The following is a 27,968-nucleotide window of genomic DNA, read 5'->3' as shown; positions in this document are numbered from 1 at the left end:
AATAGATATGTTATATCTCTAGTAGGCCTGGGCAATATGGCGTCAAAATAAAATCCCCGATGTTTCCCCTACTTTTTAAAGAAACAATTGAATACAAATGACAGAGGTAATTCAAAACAAGTTTTTTCTTTTATTGGATCAACAATGTGTATTTTAAAACAATGCATCTTACTATTTGCCAAGTTCTGATATGTATAATGTTCTTTTTAGACCAGATATAAATTGTACTTTTTATGGAATCATTTTCAAATAATTAAATTAAGAGCTTCCCTTGGGAAGCAATACTTCTGCTTTAATAGAATACTAGTGTTAAAAAAATGTAGCATTGCACATTACATTCAAATAAACACTCTCCAACATTGAGATCAATAAAGTGTAAACTTTTGTCTTAGATAATATACTTCTGTAAATAAAAAAGTAGTTTAGTACATTGTATCCAAATAAATAATTAAGTAAAACATCGATTGTAGCTGAGATAGACGCCAGCGTCCCCCGCAACCCCAAAAGGGAATAAGCGGTAAAAAATGGATGGATGGATTGAGGATTATAATTTGTTTTAGTAAGTAGATAAAGTAAAACAGCCTTTTTCATTCACATATCTTGGTGGCGTGCTGGGTAACTGCTTGAAAGATTACTCCCTGCGTTACGCTTCTTTCTCATCATACATACCTTGTGTAAATGATTCCACCATAGTAAGGTGATTTTCAGCTTGTAGTTTGTTTGTTGTTGCGTCTTGTTCGCCTTGTAATGAACTGTAGTCTGGAGGTTTCGGTTTCAGATGTAGGGATACTTTCTTGAAACAAACTTTGCACCGTGCAGTCATTTGTTCCACACCTGTTGTCGCAAAACCTAACTACTGACAACACATTTCTTTTCTTCAAAACAAACGTCTCGCTCCCGTTAGCTTTCCCAATGTTTTGCTATGTGAGCCAATAAGGAAGTAAGGGGACGGCGCAAGCTACTGAAGCTGCTGAGAGGCAAGTATGCCGGAGCAAGAAGAGAAGTATAAATAGATTATTTTAATTTTAAATCGTCTGTTACAAAAAACTTGAATATATCCGATACAACTGATATATCGCCCAAGCTTAATCTCTAGGTTTCTAGGTGTGTTAGCCAACAAATGCAATAAAATTCACACCTGTACAACGCAACATCGACCAGATGATCGTAGAATAATACAACAATGTTAAAAAGCTCTACACTTACAATCTAATTTAGAGATTTCTAATGTAATCTGCAAAAAGTCTGCTACCTCAGCAACTATCCTCACATCCTCTCCCATCCTCCTTTTGTTTTTGGTAAGTGAACTCCAGAGCAGACGCCCGAGGCATCAAGCCCATTGAGAGCAGCTTCTCTTTGTGCCGCTTCTTCTTCAGTTTCCTCTTCTTGTTCCGGCTAACGAGCACTGCTTCCTCATCAGCTGGCATCTCATTCTGACCAATGCGAGAGTCTTTGATTGGAGCCACTTCATCCGTGCACAAGTCTCCTTTAAGATTCAGTCTCTTTTTTCTTCTTTTCCTTCTTTTTTTCTGTTCATCTGCTTCTACATCTTGGTCCGGTTTTTCACTCAACTCCTGTATGTCATGTTCTGTAGGTAACATGAAAAAAAAACTATGTTATTATTAATATTTGCAGAGTGTACTTTTGTTTTAATTTATATGCCAAATTGTGGTTGATTAAAAATATGCATCAAATAAGAGACTTTACATAGGTACATTAAGAAAAGGTCAAAAAGTGACTATGGGAATGTTACACATCAAAATAAAATCACGTAACATTACATATAGGGATGTTCCGATTAGGGTTTTATGCTGCTAATTCTGATACCGATCTTCCATTAATGAGATCCATCAATACCAGTCACACGTATTAACTGTAAACTTTTCAATGTATTTACGATGAGCGCTTTTACCAGTTCAACAATATCAACACAATATTTAAACCAGTTCCTTATTTTATTACATACAATTATTTGAGCAAAACTGTCAGTTAGTTGGTGACAAACCCCAAGATGCAGAGAAGGAGGCAGGTATTTTGCAGATAGACATGTTTTAATTAAAATACTAGAACAAGAACAAAAGGGGTTCAACAAAAAGCGCGCACGAGGCGGATAACAAAACTAAAAGAGCTGGCATGGGAGCTAGAAAACAAAAGGAGCTTAGCATGGAAGCTGGCAAAAAACAAAAGGGGCTAGCGTAGAACCTAGCGGGTAGCGAGCAGGAAAATAGAAGTCGTTACTTGTAGAATGAAAACAAAACGGAAGCAGGGAACAAAAGACAGTAAGCTACAAACAGATACCGAAATATAGCTTACCGCTACGCTGCAATGACACGACACGAAACGACACGAGCGACAATATGGAAGTGACATCGACAATAATCCACCACAGACTGGATGAGCAGACAGGTCTAGATAGGATTGGGCTGATTGACACCAGGTGTGGCCATGTGCTAATCAGCCGCATCTGAGGGGACACAGCACTCAGGGAAAAAGACAGGAAACAGGCAAAATAAGAGCGCTGACAGGAAATATAGACAGGAAATACTACACACACACACACACACACACACACATACATACAAACAAACAAACTGTCGGGGGCAAGCCTGACAAAAACAAAGTCAATAGTACACAATAACTAACCAAAAGCAAAAACTATGATCTATTACTTATTTAAATCATCTGGTTTTTGCTCTCAAAGTCCTCCTGTGTCTAGGAAATTATCATTTGAGTTTGTAAACATTAACATAAACAAAATGTTTTGCGAAAATAAAAATATTGACCTCATCACTGTACGTAGTATACTGAAACCCTTGGTATCTACCCCAACAATTTATTGATTTGCCTTCCTTTTATATGTTGTGTATTGACTGTGACCATGATGACATTCCAACAGTTATTTTATCCTCTCTCTAGGGAGGTGCAGTAAGGTGTCAGGCGGGGCCAGCGAGACAAGGGACTTCCAGTATCAATGTCTTTTTTCATTCTTTAACGATACACAACCCAACTGCTAAATTTACAGTTATGGTTTATTTCGAACATGCACACAGTAGCAGCAGTACTTGAATAAATCAACAGGCTCAATCAGGAAATACAAGAAAGTATACAGACATTCAGTTTACCGGTAATGAGGATACAAATATATACTGTCAGGTTCTCATTAGGATATAAATTAAGGGGGTGTGTGAACATTTTTTATGTGTCTTAGACTGGGTTTGACAAAAAATAATTAAGAACTACTGATTTAAATTGGCCCGAGTGTGTGAATATGAGTACGAATGTTGTCTAATTATCTGAGTTGGCGACTTGTCCCAGGATCTAACCTGTTTTCAGCCCGTGTGCAACTGGTATAGACTCCAGCCCCCTTGCTATACTGAAAGGGAGAAGTGGTAGGAAATGGATGGATGGATGATCTACGTGGATGACATGTAAAATAGTACATAGACGTCGACCGTTTACTTGACTTATTAAAAGTATATCAGGTGTCGTCTTACATTCAAGTATTTGTATTGACACATTCCCATCTCCTTAAGAATACAGCAGCCACAAAGATGAATTACCATTTTTTGTTCCAAAGATGTTCCAGTGTGAAGCTAACATTATGGCTTTATCATGGGTTCTGTGGTGGGGGGGGGGGGTTATTCTTTTGTGACATGTGTGGCACCACCTATCCGCTGTGCTAATGTAGTGGCTTAGCGTAGTATTTTGATCTTCCCATACTGCCATCACTTCGAGCGGGGCTTGAATCAATGTCACCTGAATGAAAAGGCTAGTCAGTGTTCTAGCCACTAGGCAAAAAGCACAAGCTGATAACCCAATAGCCAGAACATACTGTGAAGGTGTCAGGAAGTGAAGTTTACCAAGGTACACATTGCAAAGTCATACTGGCTAGCCTCTGTTACACTAAAACATGCTTGGTACATGAAATACAGATATTTTTATAGTTTTATAATCATTAGACCAGTGGTTCTCAACCTTTTTTCAGTGATGTACCCCCTGTGAACATTTTTTTAATTTAAGTACCCCCTAATCAGAGCAAAGCATTTTTGGTTGAAAAAAAGAGATAAATAAGTAAAATACAGCACTATGTCATCAGTTTCTGATTGATTAAATTGTATAACAGTGCAAAATATTGCTCATTTGTAGCGGTCTTTCTTGAACTATTTGGAAAAAAAGATATAAAAATAACTAAAAACTTGTTGAAAAATGAACAAGTGATTCAATTATAAATAAAGATTTCTACACATAGAAGTAATCATCAACTTAAAGTGCCCTCTTAAGGGATTGTAATAGAGATCATTCTGTAATCATGAACTTAATTCTAAACATTTCTTCACAAAAAAAGAAATCTTTAACATCAATATTTATGGAACATAAAGACCTTTATGAAAAGTACAAATCAAGGACCTAGATTTCCCTCACCCGGAGGCGGGTCACCGGGGCTCCCCTCTGGAGCCGGGCCCAGAGGTGGGGTACGATGGCGAGCGCCTAGCGAGCAATGTGGGTCCCCCCTCTAATGGGCTCACCAGTCATAAGAGGGGTCAAAGAGGTCGGGTGTAGTGTGAGCTGGGCGGAAGCCGAAGGCAGGGCACTTGGTGGTCCGATCCTTGGCTACAGAAGCTAGCTCTTGAGACGTAGAACGTCACCTTGCTGGGAGGGAAGAAGCCTGAGCTGGTGGGCGAGGTGGAGAAGTTCCGGCTAGATATCGTCAGACTCACTTCCACGCACAGCAACGGCTCTGGAACCAGTTCTCTCGAGAGGGGCTGGACTCTTTTCCACTCTGCCGTTGCAAGCAATGAGAGGCGACGGGCTGGGGTGGCAATTCTTGTTTCCCCCCCGGCTCAAAACCTGCACGTTGGACTTCAACCCAGTGGATGAGAGGGTAGTTTCCCTCCGCCTTCGGGTTGGTGGACGGGTCCTGAATGTTGTCTGTGCTTACGCACCAAAGAACAGCTCAGAGCAGTGCACTGTCAACACTGTGTATGGTGAGGCTGGTGTTCTGCTGACTTCTACTGAGGATGTTGTAGATCGGTGGAAGGAATACTTCGAAGACCTCCTCAATCCCACCAACATGTCTTCCTATTAGGAAGCTATGCCTGGGGAATCTGTGGTGGGTTCTTCTACTTCTGGGGCTGAGGTTGCCGAGGTAGTTAAAAAGTTCCTCGGTGGCAAGGCCCCGGGGGTGCATGAGATCCGCCCGGAGTTCCTTAAGGCTCTGGATGCTGTGGGGCTGTCTTGGTTGACAAGACTCTGCAACCTCGCATGGGCATCGGGGGTGGTACCTCTGGATTGGCAGACCGGGGTGGTGGTTCCTCTCTTTAAGAAAGGGAACCGGAGGGTGTGTTCCAACTATCGTGGGATCACACTCCTCAGCCTTCCCAGTAAGGTTTATTCAGGTGTACTGGAGAGGGGGCTACGCCGAATAGTCAAACCTTGGATCCAGGATGAACAGTGTGGTTTTCATCCTGGCCGTTGAATGGTAGACCAGCTCTATACTCTCGGCAGGGTCCTTAAAGGTACATGGGAGTTTGTCCAACCAGTCTACATGTGCTTTGTGGACTTGGAGAAGGCATTCGACCGTGTCCCCCAGGAAGTCATGTAGGGATTGCTCAGACAGTATGGGGTATCGGACTGTCTGATTGTGGCGGTCCGCTCCCTGTATGATCAGTGTCAGAGCTTGGTCCGCATTGCAGGCAGTAAGTCGGACCCGCTTCCAGTGATGGTTGGACTCCGCCAAGGCTGCCCTTTGTCACCGATTCTGTTCATAACTTTTATGGACAGAATTTCTAGGCGCAGTCAGGGTGTAGAGGGAATCCGGTTTGGTGGCTGCAGGATTAAGTCTCTGCTTTTTGCAGATGATGTGGTCCTGATGGCTTCAACTGGGCAGGATCTTCAGCTCTATTGGATCAGTTCGCAGCTGAGTGTGAAGCGACTGGGATGAGAATCAGCACCTCCAAGACCGAGTCCATGGTTCTCGCCCAGGAAAGGGTGGAGTGCCATCTCCAGGTTGGGGAGGAGATCTTGACCCAAGTGGAGGAGTTCAAATACCTTGAAGTCTTGTTCACAAGTAAGGGAAGAGTGCGTCGTGAGATCGACAGGCGGATCGGTGCGGCGTCTTCAATAATGCGGACGCTGTATCAATTCGTTGTGGTGAAGAAGGAGCTGAGCCAGAAGGCCAAGCTCTCAATTTACCGGTCTATCTATGTTCCCATCCTCACCTATGGTCATGAGCTTTGGGTTATGACCGAAAGGACAAGATCACACGTACAAGCGGCCGAAATGAGTTTCATCCGCCGGGTGGCGGGTCTCTCCCTTAGAGATAGGGTGAGAAGCTCTGCCATCCGGGGGGGTCTCAAAGTAAAGCCGCTGCTCCTCCACATCGAGAACAGCCAAATGAGGTGGTTTGGGCATCTGCTATGTAAGATTTGAGCGAGCGCATCAAGATTCATGAGTGTGTAATACAAGGTTAGCACGCACACCCAGAAGCGTATGTGTGTAATACAATCTGTGTGTGAGTATATATGAACTATGAGATACAAGAACCCTCTATTGGCTGTCTTTTTTACATGTGACTTTTGCAACACTTCTGCTGTGTAGTATCCAGTAGTTTTCAAATTTGTGAGCGTGTAATATAACGTGTGCGCGTCTAATACACTCATGTGCGTATCTGATGAGGCAGTGCTGTAGGCTTAAAATTTTTCACACGTAGCACCGGTGCTACGAAATTAAAAAAATTAGTAGCACATATTTTTTTTTTGTAGCACAGAACATTTTTTTGTAGCAATATTAAATGTCTTAAATATAACAATTCATTATTAACACTCAAACAAGGTACACATATGCATACATACAACACAATGCCATCATAAGGCCTACTGTAACGCTAAATTAACAGATAGTTAATGGGCCAAACTAACACATATATGAAAATATTCGTTGACGTAACTAAATATCTCCACCACGCCTTGATTTTAAACTTTTGGGATCAATAGGGACCCCAAATACACAATAACAGGTACTAACAAATTTAAAAAGTAAGTTTGGTTTAATATGATTCCAATTTCAGAGGTGTTTGGAGATAAAAAAAAAGAAAAATAATTTAAAATAAAAAAAGTCTAATATAATCATCAATCTTTTTAATAAACATTTAGCTGTGCTTAATTATTCAGCTCAAACAAATCCAAAAGAACAAAATATAAAATAAAGTGCCCCGTTTTAAGAGGACATGTTTAAAGGCCTACTGAAACCCACGACTACCGACCACGCATTCTGATAGTTAATATATCAATGATGAAATATTAACATTGCAAAGCATGCCAATACAGTCGGTTTAGTTACCTAAATTGCAATATTAAATATACCGCGGAGTTTCTTGTTGAAAACGTTGCGGAATGATGACGCGTGCGCGTGACGTCACGGACTGTCAGGAAATATTATCCATCCATCCATTTTCTACCGCTTATTCCCTTTCGGGGTCGCGGGGGGCGCTGGCGCCTATCTCAGCTACAATCGGGCGGAAGACGGGGTACACCCCGGACAAGTCGCCACCTCATCGCAGGGCCAACACAGATAGACAGACAACATTCACACTCACATTCACACACTAGGGCCAATTTAGTGTTGCCAATCAACCTATCCCCAGGTGCATGTCTTTGGAGGTGGGAGGAAGCCGGAGTACCCGGAGGGAACCCACGCATTCACGGGGAGAACATGCAAACTCCACACAGAAAGATCCCGAGCCTGGATTTGATCCCAGGACTGTTAGTGCAGCACTATTTGCGGCCTAAAGTAGTCTCTTTTCATCGCGCAATTAAACAGTATTCTGGACATTTGTGTTGCTGAATCTTTTGCAATTTGTTCAATTAATAATGGAGAAGTCAAAGTGGAAAGATGGAGTTGGGAAGCTTTAGCATTTAGCCACACAAACAAACAATGATTCCTTGTTTAAAATTCCCGTAGGTGAAGCTTTACTATGGATCAGAGCGGTCAAGCGAACATGGATCACGACTACATGTCAACCGGCAGCTTTCGGTGAGAAAATTGTGTTAAAAAGTCGCCTCTTACCAGAGATCTGTGGAGTTTGCGCCGTCCTTGTATCTGCCGTCAACTTCCCTCAGACACTGGCCTCAAGACACCCATGGACTATCAGGTACTATTTAATCTCACTATAACACTAGCAACACAATAGAAAGATAAGGGATTTCCCAGAATTTTCCTAGTAAATGTGTCTAAAAACATCTGAATCTGTCCCAATGCAATCGCCTTTTTTTTCTTCTTTCTAGTCCTTCGCTATCAATATCATTATCCACGAATCTTTCATCCTCGCTCAAATTATTGGGGAAATTGTCGTTTTCTCGGTCCGAATAGCTCTTGCTGCTTAGGGCTCCCATTAAAAACAATGTGAGGACGTGAGGAGCCCTCACCCTTGTGACGTCATCGTCTGCGACTTCCGGTAAAGACAAGGCTTTTTTTATCAGCACCAAAAGTTGCAAACTTTATCGTCGATGTTCTCTACTAAATCCTTTCAGCAAAAATATGGCAATATCGCGAAATGATCAAGTATGACACATAGAATGGACCTGCTATCCCCGTTTAAATAGGAAAATCGCATTTCAGTAGGCCTTTAAGTCCATTTTGCATTCAAAACTAGATTTTGACCCACTTATATGGTGGAAGAACAATGAGCCCATATATCCTCTTACTGGCAAGTTAACCAGGCTAATAAAAGTCTCAGTCAATCAATCAATCAATCAAAAAAAGCACTTTATATGTAGAAAGGTTTTGTTAAGAAACCATTCTGAGCCTCATCGTATTTAGTTTTTATTTTATACATGTTGACCACAATAACCCTGTGTGTATATGTATGTTATGCCATTGTTTACAAATTTGGTAAATAAATAACCCAAAAAATTTACATTTTGTAGTTTTCTTACTGAAACCGAAAATGAACCGAACCGTGACCTATAAATAATAAAAGGGTTGAAAACCATTTTCGCACATGTGCGACATTTTTTTTTTTGCTTTGTTTAAGTTGCACGGTCTATTTTTAAACACATTTGTGAGTACATTTGTCGCACCATACAGCACTGTGCCGTGTGCCCATAGATATCTTATAAGTACATGCAGCATCTACAGCTACTGCCTACTGGTACTGACGAGACACGGGGCCGCCATCTTGGAGTGATGATCCCCTCCACTCAGTGCAATTCATTTGGCAGGAGCAATGAACTGTCAGCGCATTTCATTCATTTTACCTCACTGAATACTACTGATTTTCACACGCTTTTTTGTCATACGTGCAGCTAAGATAAAAGGGACACATGTTTTGGCGTGTTTTATTATTCATAGTTTGCTTAACAGTAATATTATATTCTTATATGCTATAAGTGACCAGACGTACAAAATCAAAACTGGGAATATAATTCCAGAGAAGGGGGAAAAAAACGGGATCCAACTCGTCAGCCTTCCCGGTAAGGTTTATTCAGGTGTACTGGAGAGGAGGCTACGCCGGATAGTCGAATCTCGGATTCAGGAGGAACAGTGTGGTTTTCGTCCTGGTTGTGGAACTGTGGACCAGCTCTATACTCTCGGCAGGGTTCTTGAGGGTTCATGGGAGTTTGCCCAACCAGTCTACATGTGCTTTGTGGACTTGGAGAAGGCATTCGACCGTGTCCCACGGGAAGTCCTGTGGGGAGTGCTCAGAGAGTATGGGGTATCGGACTGTCTTATTGTGGCGGTCCGCTCCCTGTACGATCAGTGCCAGAGCTTGGTCCGCATTGCCGGCAGTAAGTCGAACACGTTTCCAGTGAGGGTTGGACTCCGCCAAGGCTGTCCTTTGTCACCGATTCTGTTCATAACTTTTATGGACAGAATTTCTAGGCGCAGTCAAGGCGTTGAGGGGTTCCGGTTTGGTGACCGCAGGATTAGGTCTTTGCTTTTTGCAGATGATGTGGTCCTGATGGCTTCATCCAACCGGGATCTTCAGCTCTCACTGGATCGGTTCGCAGCAGAGTGTGAAGCAACCGGAATGAGAATCAGCACCTCCAAGTCCGAGTCCATGGTTCTCGCCCGGAAAAGGGTGGAATGCCATCTCCGGGTTGGGGAGGAGACCCTGCCCCAAGTGGAGGAGTTCAAGTACCTAGGAGTCTTGTTCACGAGTGGGGGAAGAGTGGATCGTGAGATCGGCAGGCGGATCGGTGCGGCGTCTTCAGTAATGCGGACGTTGTACCGATCCGTTGTGGTGAAGAAGGAGCTGAGCCGGAAGGCAAAGCTCTCAATTTACCGGTCGATCTACATTTCCATCCTCACCTATGGTCATGAGCTTTGGGTCATGACCGAAATGATAAGACCACGGGTACAAGCGGCCGAAATGAGTTTCCTCCACCGTGTGGCAGGGCTCTCCCTTAGAGATAGGGTGAGAAGCTCTGCCATCCGGGAGGAACTCAATGTAAAGCCGCTGCTCCTCTACATCGAGACGAGCCAGATGAGGTGGTTCGGGCATCTGGTCAGGATTCCACCCGAACGCCTTAATAGGGAGGTTTTTAGGGCACGTCCAACCTGTAGGAGGCCACGGGGAAGACCCAGGACACGTTGGGAAGACTATGTCTCCCCCGGCTGGCCTGGGAACGCCTCGGGATCCCCCGGGAAGAGCTAGACGAAGTGGCTGGGGAGAGGGAAGTCTGGGTTTCCCTGCTTAGGCTGTTGCCCCCGCGACCCGACCTCGGATAAGCGGAAGAAGATGGATGGATGGATGAATACATTAGATATCTATATATCTTAGGGACCTATAGACTGAATCTCTGTTGCTGCAGCAGCAGAGTTTATTCCGTCTTGACACTTTGTATTGATATTTTGTATTACATTTTTCCCTTAAATGACAATTTTTACAATGATTGCTTTATATGTATTTTTATGTATGTTGCTTTGAATAAAAGCATCTGCCAAATACTTAAACATAAACATATATAAACACCTGAAAGTCTTTGCATCAGCTAAAACCACCAATCTGTTTCACTGGATTCAGAATAAAACCAAATTCTGACTTACCCAACAATGTTAGTATTTGAATATTGTTACTTGAAGACTTATTCCTGGTTACAATTATGCTGTTAAGAAAGTATTGTCTTATACTTTGCTTAAAATGAGAATGCATCCCAGGGTTTCACACACATTCATTTATTTGTGGCGGCCCACCACGAAAGAATTATGGCCGCTCCAAACAAAAAATATATATAAAAAATAAAATAAAATAAAATAATAATTTTTTTTTTTCGGCTTTTGACTCGCTCAACCGCTCATAAAAGCAATTGGACTCCTTCTGGGAATGGAGCTTGTAGTTACATATTATATAAATATTACATAAATATGTATATAAATATGTACACAAAGTGCTGTAATTATATTCCAACTCCGCGTTCTTCTAGGTCATCACCGCTGCCACTCAAATCCACCCCCCCTACCCGACGCCCAACCACACCACCACAAATAGATGCCTGACCTGTGGGAAACACTGCATCCTAATCAATGGCGGCTGGGACAAGACAATCAGATGGACAGTGGCTATAGCCACAAGAAGCATGCGTAGGGACTTGCACATGTGCAACAAACAAGTAATCACATTTAATAACACCTGCAAAAGTTAATGCTTGCTGCACAACTTTAAAGGTAACAGTACTGATTCAACAATTGTGGAAACAAAGGGGAAATGCACTTTTTTTTTAATTTTGCCTATTGTTTACAATCATCATGAGAGACAAGACAAACCGGTGTGGGTCTGTTGCTAGAACTTGAGGGTTGCAGGTTCCATCCCCGCTTCAAACATCCTAGTCACACCTTTGTGTCCTTCGGCGAGATACTTTACCCCAGGCTCCCAGTGCCACCCGTACTGGTCTAAATGTAACTTAGATAATGGGTTTCACTATATAAAGCGCTTTGAGTCACTACTGAAAAGCACTGTATAAATATAATTCACTTCACAAAAGGCTTTTTTTTTTTTTTTTGCTTTCTAACATAAACATTGGCCCGTTCTAGGTGGCTAGCAATGCAGCTAATGGGGGCAATCATTGCTACCTCTAAATCATTTTAAAATATGTTATTGTAAGAGCGAACAGGGAGGAACTATTTTTCTAGCGTAGTAAAAGCTAACTACCGCAAGAAATAAGATAGCTTCTACGTCAGCACCAAATGGGTTTGAGTTTGTGATTTACAACACAAGGCGATATAACACACATTAAAAACATGTACAATCATATCTGTAAAATATTAGCCCACATTTCATGTTTTGTTTGCACCCAGCTAGCGCCACAGCGTATGCACTGTAGTGGACGGTGATGTGCTGCATGTATTGTGAACATTAGTAAATGGTAAATGGGTTATACTTGTAAAGTGCTTTTCTACCTTCAAGGTACTCAAAGCGCTTTTACACAATTTCCACATTCACCCATTCACACACTGATGGCGGGAGCTACCATGCAAGGCCCTAATCACGACCCATCAGGAGCAAGGGTGGAGTGTCTGCTCAAGGACACAACGGTAGAAGGTGGGGATCGAACCAGGCCACTCTCCCAACAGTGCCACGCTGTCCCCTGTAGGATATTGACTTACTCGATGGAGAGTTGTTCGTTTGGTCAAGCTGGCCGGGGACATTTCCAGTTGATTTGGGCACTCCAATAATTTGGCATAGCTTGGCTCAAAAGTTCCAGATTTGCAGCGTGACCAAATCGCATTGACCTCGCTCTCTGGGCTTCCGTCTGCTCCAACGTTTCACCAACTACTTTGTGCTTACTTCTATAAGCAGCAGTTCATCCTCCGTTTTAATATTCAGCTTCAAAAATATAGGGTTGTGAATCCTCATTTGTCCAAAAATAGTTATCTTCGTTGTCTGTTACCAAGTCTGCCATGATTACAACACACTCACGGGCTTGTATGTGGAAGTAATAAGGAAGTATCCTTATTAAAATGACCAAAATACAGTAAATATTTAAAATATGACATGTCTGTTAGTACATTACAAATAGACATGCAGTGTGTATATAAAACATTGGGAGGGTTTTGAAATTGTTTTAGAGCGCTTTGAAGGCTACAACAGTGGCTCCCATTAGCCGCATCTTGAAAGCGTTTTTTTAAATCATCTTTAAACAGATCCATCTATCTTCTTCTCCTTATCCGAGGTCGGGTCGCGGGGCAGCAGCCTAAGCAGGGAAGCCCAGACTTTCCTCTCCCCAGCCACTTCGTCCAGCTCTTCCCGGGGGATACCGAGGCGTTCCCGGGCCAGCCGGGAGACATAGTCTTCCCAACGTGTCCTGGGTCTTCCCCGTGGCCTCCTACCGGTTGGACGTACCCTAAACACCACCCTCTTTAAACCCATCTTAAAAATGTTTTACATGTGTTTTCTTGTCTATCATGATTGTGAACAATAGCCAAAAGTCTTTAAAGTTCTCCTTTAAAGATAAGTCCACTTTGTCTTGATGAACTGCAGCCTTTATTCAAAGCTAATTTTTCCGCAGTCTCAACAGTTGGCGGCGTTATAGTTTATGACAACCACTCAAGTCTCATTCTCTGCCTGTGTTCTCCTCAAACATCTACTAATGATATTAATGCAATTTGAATGATATTACTGTATCACCATTGTGAGATAAATGTCTATATCTTTATGTGATTGCAGAAGTGATGCAACAGCGCCTTTTGCTGGTGAAAGGGTCGCATATACCGTAGGAAATGCTCACAACTGTTAAAGCTTTTTGAGAGATATTCCCAAAACCAAAGTGGACTCACCATCATTCAATGTGCACTATGTGTTACAGGACACTGCAATAAAGACATCTATAATCCACCAGACGTGTTAATACATCATACACATTCAGTTGTGGACACATACAACATTTAGAGGCGAATTACCTGGACAAAATAAAAACTAAATTGAAAAAAACTAACCAAACAATAGTGCAACATTACAATATGATTTAACTGTGCAATATTAAACAAGATATCAAACTATAATAGAGAGAACAACAGGCTCACAAAGACAAAATTCAGTTTTCAATGATTCCTTTCTGACTCGCCGACATCGAAGGTGCCGCCCCCAGTGAGTCTAACTGAATCATCGTTCATTGACTAACGATGATTCAGTGGTACCCATCGTTCACCTTGTAGTTCGTTCACTCTGTATCTGATTCAGTGATTGGTCGTCAAGTACTGCAGCAGCACATGCTGAACTGACACAGTGAGTCATTCAGCTCAAGCAGGAGATGAAAAGGAGAGTCTTTTTTAAGCAATACACATATTTGTTGCTGTTTCTTTGGGGCTAATACATTCATAAAAACAGACTAGAAGCGGCATACTTAATTACATTTTACATATTAAACGGCGACTACAGCCCATGAGTGCTAATTCAGTAAAAAACATTCATGTTTTGAACAATTAATTCATGACCCGCACATCACTAATGTGCACGAGCCGCATTTAACTTTTTACAAATTGTATGCAGCATGCTATACCACAAAATTCATACATTATCTGATTTACAGTACAACAATACAATCAAATTCTAAATTCAATAAGAAAAGCTTTATTAAAATGTGTTTTTTTGTTGACTTTATTTACATCCTATGAAACAATTCCATAATCTATTATCAAAGTATTGGATCTGGACCTAAAATCAGATTGGATCTGAGACCAAAAATATTTTATCAGGATTGTAGGCCAAAAACGTTAAACGGAACATCTCTATTAATTGTATTCCGACACACGACTTCTTCCCGGAAGTGAAAAAAAAAGCGGTGGTCAACAAAGTCAGGATGGCTGTTGTGCTGCAAGCAGTGCGCAAACTATACGAGTACGCAAGCGGCCTAGAACTTCCTGCAAAATGCAGATAAGAGCAAAAATTCCAACAATGCAATTTAATAGACCCCATACTTTATCAATAAAAGATTTGTCAAGTTATAACAAGGACTATCCGTCGGTGGATTTCCCGGACATATTGAACGATCTTGTGCTCCACGACAAACAGATGAAAACTCGGAAAAGCATGGAGTCCTACAACTATTTGGCTGGGTCAAAGAAACTGATATCAAGACTCTCCCAGATAAATATGCATCGTGTTTGCTCAGGTAAGGTTGCAATTCATGATTCAACTTTTGCCATGTAAACAAACTAGCATCCAACAGCTCAACATCCACAACTGCATATCCATTTAAAAAACTAAGAATTACTGAATCATCACCATAATTGTTCTGTCTTGTTGTCAAATGTAGTCTGACGCATTCGTGTACAAACTTCTTTACTTCTTTCATTAATCATTTTCGCAATTTGAATGGATTGTACATCCGAAAACACTACAAACATTGGGGCTTGACCATCACGCATATTAAAGGAGCCACACGTGCAGTCATTAAAATCCAAGCTATAGCTGGGTTGCATATGATGTCATATCCATTTTTCTTCTTTGCTGCTTAATTGACATGATGGTCAAGTAGCTTGAGCATAGCACTAAAACAAGTGAGAGTGAGTGTAGAGTTTGAGTAGAAAATGCCGCATTGCTGTTCTGTTCCAATCATTCAAATAGAGAGATAGGAAATAGAGTTCATAGAGTCCCAAAGGAAGTGATTCATAAATATAATAAAGTCAGGGGAAAACAAAAGTGCGTCAAAGGAAATGGCTCTTAAAAATATAATTTTCATCATCTTGAGGAATACTATCAGACCATGCTTGTGTCTGCAGCGATCACCTTGTAATGTTTTTTTGAACAACTGATTTCTTTGAGAAACTTTCTGTGATGGAATTTAGTTTATCCTCTACTGTATTAGAACTGTTTGAGAGCAGAATTAAACGTAGAAAAGGACAAGAGATTGCATTAGTTTGTGGTTGTTATGCCTATATATTCCTAACAAGACCTGGTTGTGCAAATAAACTAATGTCATGTTAAATCCAGGTAATAAGTATTATGTGATTGTTGGTCCAATCCATCGTACTTTCATTGTCCAATTTCATAACAGAAACTACAAGCATATTTTTTGTTGTACAGGAAAGCCAAGTGTTTTATTCCACACGGATGTCCACAATATAGAGACTTTGGTGATATTTGTTAGCATCAAGAAAATATCCTCAATACCATTAATAGATCAGATAACTATATCTCACATATACTCAACAGCATACACTGAATATTGATATCGGTAGCAAACATTGCTGAACAGCAGAGACATTTATAACTAAATAATAACACAAATATGAACTTCATACCATAGAAACAACTGCAGACATAAATTGTAGATGAGACTAATTTCTAGCAGGAAATGAACTGCAAACAAACTAAGGCTGGGCGATATGGCCTTTTTTTAACATCTTGATATTTTTAGGCAATGTCGCGATACACGATATATATCTCAATATTTTGCCTTTGTCTTGAATTAACACTTGATACATATAATAACACCAGTATGAGGATTATATTTGTCTACATTAAAACATTATTGTTCATACTGCATTAATATATGCACATTTTAAACTTTCATGCAGAGGGAAACCACAATTAAGTCAATTGACCAAAACTATTTGTTAAACAGTTATTGAGCAGTGGCACAGCCATCATTCGTGTAATTTCCAAAACACAAAGTGCAAGATTGTCAGAGACATTTTAAAACAAACTATTAGTGCACTTTTGTGCATGATGTCACTAAGATGACATATCAAAACAACACTAAACTAAAGTGCACTTTTTGTACAAAATGCCACTGCAATAGTTTAAAACAAATAAAGTGCACTTTTGTGCATGATTTTGAGAGCGTATGGCACCGAATGGAGATGTTGACATGCGGAGTAAAAACTCTTCATTCTCTAGCAGGTGACCATTCAAATGATGCTACATATTAGCAGTAATGCTAGTTTTGGTAGCAACGCTTTAGCACCACACTTAACAAATTACGGTTGTTTGTTCGACATCTTCCCGCTTGAAGCCAAACCACCGACAGACGATGGACCCCATGCTGTTTTTCTTGGGAATTAATTTTTCCTTCATTTGTTACCAGATTCGCACCTTCTTTCTCTTGTATTACCGCTAGCACTACAGCAAACGTTACCCATGCTGCTACCTCTCTGCTCCGCGAGGGCGTATACATATGTGACGTATGACGTGACAGTATGTGACGTGTAAGAAGGTGCGCTTGTCTGTGAGGAGAGACAACAGAGTGAGAAGAGCCTGTAGTGTAATGCCCGCAGCTAAAAGCAACTGCCTGACAACGTATACTCAAATATCACGATAGTCATTTCCTATATCGCAAAGAGACAAACCCGCGATATATCGAGTATATCGATATATCGCCCAGCCCTAAAACAAACATATCCTTTTTCTCAATATTGTCACGATCACAGCAGCATGGCACAAATACGTTACCGATGCACATAAATCCAACTTTGTCTTTCACAGATTAATGCTTAATTTGTGGACACCTCAGATGTAAAGGCATGATGTGCATCCAATATATTATTTTCTTAATACCATAAGTGTCAAATTAAGTGAGGTTGTAGCAAACAGTAATGTCTTGGTGATGAAAAATGGTTTGAATAATACAAAAATGTTTTTTTTCTTAAGAGTGTATAAATCCACTCCATCCCATTTTTAAAAAAAAACATTCATTATCGCTCATATATTTGCCACTAAACCTTTCAAATTACGCCAAAATCTGCACCGATTCAGGTAAATAAGCAGTAGCCTAATGGGGCTCTCAACCATCGCCTGAAACCAAGAAATGCCCATATATGCCTCTAGGTCACGTAATTGCAGCCAAGCTATATAGAAAGTAAAAGGACTATTACGGTCTTACCTGATGAGGCTTCCATAATGTTTTCATGCTGGAGTAGGGTGACAGTTTTCCCAGGATCTGCATTGTAGTCTGCAGGAGGTGGTATGACAGTGTACATTCGCATAGTTTTGATTACACTTGGTGTCATTTCTATATTACCTGAAAAGCCAAGTAAATAAAGCTTCATGAGCCACTATAATGCAGAGCGGTGGTGGTGCATTCTGGTAATAGACAAAAAAACATGTAAACCATACATGTTATCTTACCATGACTGTGGGAAGCTTTTCTTTTCGTACATATTGTTGGGGCTACAGCTGCCACTGTGCACGCTGAGCTGGGTTCCTTGTCCGATTTAGGGGTTGCAGGGTAAAGCTTCTGGAGTACCTTTGACTGGAACACTAATATGGAGTAAACAGAGTAAGTATTGAAAGGGTAAAATAAAACACATTTTTTGGTGTAATAATAGATGATAAAATGAATTGGAACTCTCATGTAAAAAATATACAACATAAAGTAGCAAGAAACACAGCAATAACGAATACAGCAAAATAGGTTCTAGACGAAAAATCACTTCATATTCTTTATTGTAAATGGGTTGTACTTCTATAGCGCTTTTCTACCCCTTTTTAAGGAGCCCAGAGCGCTTTGACAGTATTTCCACATTCGCCCATTCACACACTGATGGCGGGAGCCGCTCACCAGGACCCATCAGGAGCAAGGGTAAAGTGTCTTGCCCAAGGACACCACGGACGTGACTAGGATGGTAGAAGGTGGGGATTGAACCAGCAACCCTCAGATTGCTGGCACAGCCACTCTACCAACTTCGCCAAGCCATCCCCTTTACTGCTCGCTAGTGTTACCATATCTTGAGTTATTCTGTAAAAATATGGGGGAAAAACTACATAAGTGCGCTTCATTCACTAAAACTGTGTTGCAAAAAATATCAATTAGAATAATACATAATGTTGGATATAGAGAACATAAAAACCCTTTATTTATTAAATCACAATTATTGAAATTCAACGATTTGGTGCATTTGCAAACAGCTAAAATGATGTACAAGGCAAACTATAACCTGCTACCCAATAATATGCAGAAAATATTTTCAACAAAAGAGTAGAAATATAACATTAATGGAAAAGCTAATTTAAAACATCTGTATGCGCCTACAACACTTGAAGCTTTTAGTATATCAGTATGCGGAATAAATTATGGAACGGATTTACCAAAGAAATCAAACAAAGCACCAATATGATTTTAAGAGACTGTTCAAACTACAACACAAAGTACACAGAACAAGAATTATAATGAACATCTTGAACTCTTATTTTTCTCTTGCCTTTTTTTGAGACAAAGATTATTTATTTATTTGACATTTGTATGTTACTATGGTACAATACTTATTTATTATTTATCTGTTCACTGTTCTGTTGCAGAGAACAAGGAAATTGGATACAAGTGTTATGGTATGAAAAGGGGTAGGATTAAATAAGCTCTGCTTCTTCCTACTCCTTTTCGGAAATGCTGTGATGAAACAACTGGAACTGTGTGATGCACTACATCAGTGTTTTTCAACCACTGTGCCGCGGCACACTAGTGTGCCGTGAGATACAGTTTGGTGTGTCATGGGAGATTATGTAGTTTCACTTATTTAGGTTAAAAACATGTTTTGCACACCGGTAATTATAATCCGCAAATATGTGCCGTTGTTGAGTGGTCTCGGTGCTGTCCAGAGCTCGGCAGAGTAACCGTGTAATACTTTTCCATATCAGTAGGTGGTAGCCAGGAGCTAATTGCTTTGTAGATGTCGGGAACAGGTCGTGTGAGACAACGATGGTTTGTCGGGATCACAATATGCAGACGACAGCGGGAGGCAGTGTGCAGGTAAAAAGGTATCTAATGCTTAAACAAAAATAAACAAAAGCTGAGTGCCCCTAAGAAAAGGCATTAAAGCTTAGGGATGGCTATGCAGAACGAAACTAAAACTGAACTGGCTACAAAGTAAAGAAAAAAAGAATGCTGGACGACAACAAAGACTTAGAGACGGCGTCCACAAAGTACATCCGTACATGACATGACAACAATGTTCACACAAAGAGGATAGCAACAGCTGAAATAGTCTTGATTGCTAAAGCAAAGCACGGTGCGGGGAATAGTGCTCAAAGGAAGACATGAAGCTGCAACAGGAAAATACTTCCATCCATCCACCCATCCATTATCTACCGCTTCTTCCCTTTGGGGTTGCGGGGGGCGCTGGTACCTATCTCAGCTACAATCGGGCAGAAGGCGGCGTACACCCTGGACAAGTTGCCACATCATCGCAGGGCCAACACAGATAGACAGACAACATTCACACTCACATTCACCCACTAGAGCCAATTAAGTGTTGCCAATCAACCTATCCCCAGGTGCTTGTCTTTGGAAGTGGGAGGAAGCCAGAGTACCCGGAGGGAACCCACGCGTTCACGGGGAGGACATGCAAACTCCACACAGAAAGATCCCGAGCCCGGGATTGAACCCTGACTACTCAGGAGCTCTGTATTGTGAGGCAGACGCACTAACCCCTCTTCCACCGTGAATACTGTTGTAAGTATTTCACCAATCTCGCGCACTTTGCAAATTTGGACGCGATCTAACAGCAAAACAGTCTCCCAACACTGTGTAGACGGCATCAAGGCCTATTTATCCAAGCGTGAGGGTTGGGAAACGAAGGTGTTGGCGAGGGAAGTGTGGATTCAGGCCGGGTGGCCTATTTCAAATTCCAGGTAACCCTACATTATTATATTTTATAAGTAGTAAACCAAGTTGTGGTAGTAGTTTAGTCAGTAGTTTAGTCGTGGATGTACACTGTATAGTGATGAATCCAATAAACATTTGATTTCACTTTGATTTGACATTAAATTTGCAAAATGCGGTTGCGCATTTTGCAAATTGTGCCCATTGGTATTGTGCTTACAACAATACCAACAAAACAGGAAAAGCCACCAAAATAGGAGCGCAAGACACTGCACACAGGAAAACACCAAAAAACTCAAAATACTATACTTGGCACAAGTATAGTGATGCATGGTTGGTCATGGTTCATATTCAACAATTACAACGACAAGTTTTTATTGTCAATGTCGAGTTAAATGTTTTAATGATTTCTGCTGGTTATATGCCTTTGGATTTTTTCAATGAAAAAAATGTGCCTTAGCTCAAAAAAGGTTGAAAAACACTGCACTACATCGTATTGTATGCATGTTCGAAATAAACTGAAACTGAGCTGAACACACATACATGAAGTATTACACGTTGTCATACACTGAAGTAGAAGGCATGTAGATTTACACGTGGGGATAAGGGATGAGCAATAATGTAGGTTTTTAATCTTAAGTACAACATAGCACTGGAGTATTAGTTTTGTTTATTTCACACTTCATGTTCATTTGTTTACCGCTACAGACACACGCGTTAGCTCGCTACTCCAGTGAGCTACAAACAATGTAAAGCAGGGGTCACCAACCTTTTTGAAACCAAGAGCAACTTCTTGGGTACTGATTAATGCGAAGGGCTACCAGTTTGATACACACTTAAATAAATTGCCAGAAATAGCCAATTTGCTCAATTTACCTTAATATATATATATATATATATATATATATATATATATATATATATATATATATATATATATATATATATATATATATATATAATGGGTATTTCTGTCCGTCATTCAGTCGTACATTTTTTTTCCTATTACGGAAGGTTTTTTGTAGAGAATAAATGATGAAAAAAACACTTAATTGAACGGTTTAAAAGAGGAGAAAACACAAAAAAAATGAAAATTAAATTTTGAAACATAGTTTATCTTCATATTTCGACTCTTTAAAATTCAAAATTCAACCGAAAAAACTAAAGAGAAAAACTAGCTAATTGGAATATTTAAAAATATATAATAATAATTTATGGAACATCATTAGTAATTTTTCCTGATTAAGATTAATTTTAAAATTTTGATCACGTTTTAAATAGGTTAAAATCCAATCGGACAATTTGTTATAATATATAACAAATTGGACCAAGCTATATTTCTAACAAGGACAATTCATTATTTCTACTAAATTTTCCAGAACAAAAATTTTAAAAGAAATTCAAAACACTTTGAAATAAGATTTAAATTTGATTCTACAGATTTTTGAGATTTGCGAGAATAATTTTTTTGAATTTTAATCCTAATAAGTTTTAAGAAACTAAAATGAAGAATTAAATTAAAATGTAATTATTATTGTTTACAATAAAAAACACTAGAACATTAATTTAAATTGTCAGGAAAGAAGAGAAAGGAATTTAAAATGTAAAAAGGTATATGTGTTTGAAAATCCAAAAATAATTTTTAAAGTTGTATTTTACTCTAAAATTGTCTTTCTGAAAATTATAGGAAGCAAAGTAAAAAAAAAAAAAGAATGTATTTAAAAAAGTGAAGACCAAGACTTTAAAACTATTTTCTTGGATTTTAAAATTCTATTTGAGTTTTGTCTCTCTTAGAATTAAAAATGTCAAGCAAAGTGAGACCAGCTTGCTAGGAAATAAATACAATTCAAAAAATAGAGCCAGCTCACTGGGAAGTGCTGCTATTTGAGCTATTTGTAGAACAGGCCAGCGGGCTACTTATCTGGTCCTTACGGGCTACCAGGTGCCCGCAGGCACCGCGTTGGTGACCCCTTGTAAAATATACACATAACTTAATAGCACAGTACAGTACGTACTCAATCTTTAAGACCACTCACCTTCTTTCCTGTGTGCCATATTAGCCGGCATAGAAGACTTAAACGAAGACGCTCGGTTGTCTGTTAAGACTGCGACTAGAACAACACAGCTAGCGTTGCTAGCACCAAGTGTATTTAGCCCGTCTTTAAGGCTCGGGCTAACATTCGCGGTACGTTGCTACGTTAGAGGTGGCATCCATTAATCACGGATCAAGCAATACGAGGATATGTTAGTAATTTGTAGTTCCAAAACAGGTCAGTGACGCCTTAGAAGTGTCACTCACTCCCGAGCTTTCAGCAAAGCGACTGAACATTATCAAGCGGAGTGAGTTATGAGTACTCCATTCAGAATATTAGTATTTGGATCTTCTTCTTTTTCTTCTTCTTATGTTTTTATGGCGGTTGGCAAGCAACCTTCTGGTGCGCATTACCGCCACCTACTGTATTGGAGTGTGGACCGAGATGGATCCCTACTCCTGTGGTTCTCAAATGGGGGTACGCGTACCCCTGGGGGTACTTGAGGGTATGCCAAGGATTACGTGAGATTTTTTTTTTAAATATTCTAAAAAAAAGCAACGATTCAAAATTATTTTTTAAATATATTTATTGAATAATACTTCAACAAAATATGAATGTAACTTCATAAACTGTGAAAAAACAATGCAATATTCAGTGTTGACAGCTAGAATTTTTTGTGGACATGTTCCATAAATATTGATGTTAAAGATTTTTTTTTTTTGTGAAAAAAATGTTTAGAATTAAGTTCACGAATCCAGATGGATCTCTATTACAATCCCCAAAGAGGGCACTTGAAGTTGATGATTACCTCTATGTGTAGAAATCTTTATTTATAATTGAACCACTTTTCACTTTTTCAACAAGTTTTTAGTTATTTTCATTTTTTTCCAAATAGTTCAAGAAAGACCACTACAAATGAGCAATATTTTGCACTGTATACAATTTAATTGATTTAGAAACTGATGACATAGTGCTGTATTTTACTTCTTTATCTCTTTTTTCAACCAAAAATGCTTTGCTATGATTAGGGGGTACTTGAATTGAAAAACAATTTCACAGGGGGTACATCACTGAAAAAAGGTTGAGAACCACTGCCCTACTCTATATTATTTTATTTAACCCAGTGTTTTTAATATGTGTATATTGCTTTATATCCTATGTGTTCTGAATTCAATCCTAATATATCTTCCACTTACTAACCTAATAATTTCTTTCGCCAACTTACTTTCCAGTATTTCCCTGTCTCTATTGTATTTCCTACAATTTATTAAAACATGCATGCCAACACTTTCTATCTGATGGCAAAACTCACACAGTCCTGTAGTATGTTTCCCTATTAATTTCAATGAACTATTTAGATATGTATGTCCTAATCTCATTCTAGTAATAATGTCTTCTTCCTTCCTATTTCTACCCCCTCCTCTCAATACACCTACTCTCCTCTGGACTTTGTAATACTATCTACCTTTTGTTTCCTTATTCCAATTATCCTGTCACTTTTTATTGTGTTCTATCTTAATTATGCTCTTCACTTCTTCTTTACTGTGCTTAATCTCCATGTTTACTTCTGTTTTAGTAGATGCTTGTTTTGCATATCTATCAGCTAATTCATTCCCCACAACTCCTACATGAGCAGGAACCCAAAGAAATGTTACCACACCTCCCGCTTTATTTATCCTGTAGATTGCCTGAACTATTTCATAAACTAAATCTTGTCTTGTTTCTGATGCTATGTTTTTTATGCTCATCAATGCACTGCTGGAGTTCGAGCACACGACTACTTTCCTTGCTTTGTTTTCCTCTATCCAGTTAACTGCCATATAAATTGCTACCAATTCCCCCGTGAAAACAGATAGTTTATCACTGATTATTTTATTTAATATATGTTTCCTTGTGGGATAACTGCTGCAGCTCCTATTCCTTACTATTTATAGTTTTTGATGCATCTGTATAGATCATGATGTTTTTTAAAAAAGTTTCCTCAATCCATTTTTCTATCTGGTAACTATTTAAATTTCTATTATTTAGTAATTGCATGTTTACCTTTGGGTAGCATTTGGATGCTATCGTCAAAGTCAGATGATTTACGGTAACCTTTTAACAAGTACCAATACATCAACCGTATTTTTAGACTGTTTTTTTTTTTCATTCGGCTTTTAAAAGAAACGCATATATTATTGCTAAGTAACATTTTGTATGGAACTACTGTATATGTATATCACATAATGTAACAGTAGTCGACACCACAACGCCCCCTGTGTTTGAATGCTGTCATAACAGCAGGTCCAGCCAGCAAGGTGCAGGGCGGGAGTGAGGAGAGAGAGGATGAGCAGCAGCACCGCATGGCTCTCCATCAACACCAGGCTGAGTTGGCTTTTGATGACCGTTCAAACTTATTGTAGGATTTCAACATGTGAGTGGACTTTGCGAGGGTGATCCACCTAGAATGTCAGCTGTGAAGAAGGTAAATATACTCTCCATCCATGTAGTTTTGTGTTATGCATTTTGCAGTAAAGCAGTTGCACAAAAGGTATTATCTAAAATGATTCTTGCAGCATTTTTTGCACTGCTTGTACTCATATTTGTCAATATGATTTAAGTGTAAACATTTCTGAATAATTGGACTGACATGACAATAAATCACTGTATAAAGGCTGGACTTTTGTTAATGTTGCAAACTGAAATACTTTTTCTTGGCTTTGTGCATGTACAACAATGTGAACATGTGATGTGGCTGAGGAGCAACTCGGGCAGAAAGATGCCTGCTGAGTATACAAGGTTAACTTTGTTAACACAGAATAGTGCACAGAGTATATTCATGCCAACTGTAGTCTGTGGTTGGATGGTGCTTTAAGGACTGTCAAGCCCTTGGCAGTTCTGAATGAGAGTAAAGCAACCTTAGGAATGAGAAAAAAGGCATTGCAAAAATTGAGGAGCACTGCTAGACAAACATGGTTAAAAGGGGTTATATAACATCTTGCAGTTATTTAAGCACAATTCCATACTGAGACAGTAAGTATTGGTGCTGTGTCGCATGTGGTATAGGTACTGTGTCTCCTTTTATATATGCTTATGTCCTTGTCATCATTGTGTAAATTGTGTTGGAGGGATATGTTAGGGTCTTGGTCTGGGGGGGTGACCCCAGGATGCAGAGATGGGAGACAAGGTGGAATTACAAAATAATGAAACATTTTAATGAGACCAAAGGGATAACTACGGGCGATGGGGCAGAAGCGCACACCATGTAACCTTGACAGAAATAGGTTCCTCAGAGGTCGGCCGGAGAAAAGGCCAGGGCGCACTGAGCAGCGCAAGAGTCCAACTAAATAATCCCCTTTAACTCAGGGAGGCTGGGAAATAAACAGAGAAGAGGTTAGGGAATTCAGGACTAAATAGCGACAACATACCAGATCTGGTGAGGTCAAGAAGGGGCATGCACAAGAGTGGTACAGGATACAATAACCGGCAAGGCCAAGCTGTCAGTGACGAGCCTAAATACTGGCGGGCTAATTGTGAGCAGGTGTGCCACAAGGTCCGCACCTCGCCGAGGATGTATCACTGATTACACAGGTGCAGAAAAAAGGAAATTGTGTTTGATGTAAATATAAACGGAATACAATGATTTGCAAATGATTATCAACCTATATTCAGTTGAATATGCTACAAAGACAACATATTTGATGTTCAAACTGATAAACATTTTTTTTGTTTGCAAATAATCATTAACTTTAGAATTTGAAGCCAGCAACACATGGCAAAGAAGTTGGGAAAGGTGGCAATAAATATTGATAAAGTTGAGGAATGCTCATCAAACACTTATATGGAACATCCCACAGGGGTGCAGGCTAATTGAGAACAGTTGGGCGCCATGATTGGGTATAAAAGCAGTTTCCATGAACTGCTAAGTAATTCATAAACAAGGATGGGGTGAGGGTCACCACTTTGTAAGCAAATTGTCAAACAGTTTTAGAACAACATTTCTCAACGAGCTGTTGCAAGGAATTTAAGGATTTTACCATCTACGGTCCGTAAAATCATCAAAAAGTTCAGAGAATCTGGAGAAATTACTGCACGTAAACAATAATATTACAGACTTTTGATCCCTCAGGCGGTACTGCATCAAAAACAGACATCAGTGTGTAAAGGATATGACCACAAGGGCTCAGGAACACTTCATAAAACCACTGTCAGTAACTACAGTTGGTCGTTACATCTAGTAAGTGCAAGTTAAAACTCTTACTATGCAAAGCCAAACCCATTTATCAACAATATCCTGAAACACCGTCGGCTTGGCTGGGCCCGAGCTCACCTAAGATGGACTGATGCAAAGTGGAAAGGTGTTCTGTGGTCTGACAAGTCCACATTTCAAATTATATTTGGAAACAGAGGACGTGGTGTCCTCCAGAACAAAGAGGAAAATAACCATTCGGATTGTTATAGGCGCAAAGTTTAAAAGCCAGCATCTGTGATGGTATGGGGGTGCATTAGTGCCCAAGGCATGGGTAACTTACACATCTGTGAAGGCACCATTAATGCTGAAAGGTCCATACAGGTTTTGGAACAACATATGTTGTCTTCCAAGCAACGTTATCATGGATACCCCTGCTTATTTCAGCAAGAAAAGTGTTACAAAAGCGTGGCTTCGTAAAAAAAGAGCGCAGGTAGATTCTTGGCCCGCCTGCAGTCCAGACCTGTCTCCCATCGAAAATGTGTGGTGCATTTTGAAGCGTAAAATACGGCAGCAGAGACCCCGGACTGTTGAACGACTGAAGCTCTACATAAAACAAGAATGGGAAAGAATTCCACTTTCAAAGCTTCAACAATTAGTTTCCTCAGTTCCCAAACATTTATTGAGTGTTATTAAAAGAAAAGGTGATGTAACACAGTGGTGTTCCTTGCCCTGTTGTGGGTTCTTCCGAGGATGTTGTAGTCGTAATGATTTGTGCAGTCCTTTGAGACATTTGTGATTTGGGGCTATATAAATAAACATTGATTGATTGATTGAGTGGTGAACATGCCCTTTCCCAACTACTTTGGCACATGTTGCAGCCAAGAAATTATAAGTTAATTATTATTTGCAAAAAAAAATAAAGTGTATGTGTTTGAACATCAAATATATTGTCTTTGTAGTGCATTCAATTGAATATGGGTTGAAAAGGATTTTCAAATCATTGTATTCCGTTTATATTTACATCTAACACAATTTCCCAACTCATATGGAAACGGGGTTTGTGAGGGAATTGACAGAGTGTGTACCTTCAGTGCTGAATGATGAGCAAAGGCAGAGTTTGGAGTGTTTTCTTTAGCTTGCTTTCCATGTTTATGTACTCACTATCCACTTTGTCCAGCTGTCTGAAAGCGGGTGACTCCACTGTAGAAATAGCCTGCATGTCTTCTACCA

General features: G+C 39.9%; 1 protein-coding gene across 1 annotated transcript; it reads right to left on the bottom strand.

Moving 5' to 3' along the window:
• Nucleotides 1–110: 110 nt before the first annotated feature.
• Nucleotides 111–22,949, bottom strand: LOC133549766 (glutamate-rich protein 1). The gene is made up of 4 exons (XM_061895521.1): nt 22,571–22,949; nt 18,065–18,196; nt 17,820–17,957; nt 111–1,588 (listed from the first exon to the last, which is right to left on the bottom strand). The coding sequence occupies exons 1-4, from the start codon at nt 22,599–22,601 to the stop codon at nt 1,254–1,256; spliced, it is 636 nt and encodes a 211-aa protein (XP_061751505.1). The 5' UTR covers nt 22,602–22,949; the 3' UTR covers nt 111–1,253.
• Nucleotides 22,950–27,968: the final 5,019 nt, after the last annotated feature.

The sequence above is a fragment of the Nerophis ophidion genome, linkage group LG03, assembly GCF_033978795.1.
Source record: "Nerophis ophidion isolate RoL-2023_Sa linkage group LG03, RoL_Noph_v1.0, whole genome shotgun sequence".
NCBI lineage: Eukaryota > Metazoa > Chordata > Actinopteri > Syngnathiformes > Syngnathidae > Nerophis > Nerophis ophidion.
This window is presented reverse-complemented; position numbering and strand designations above follow the sequence as displayed.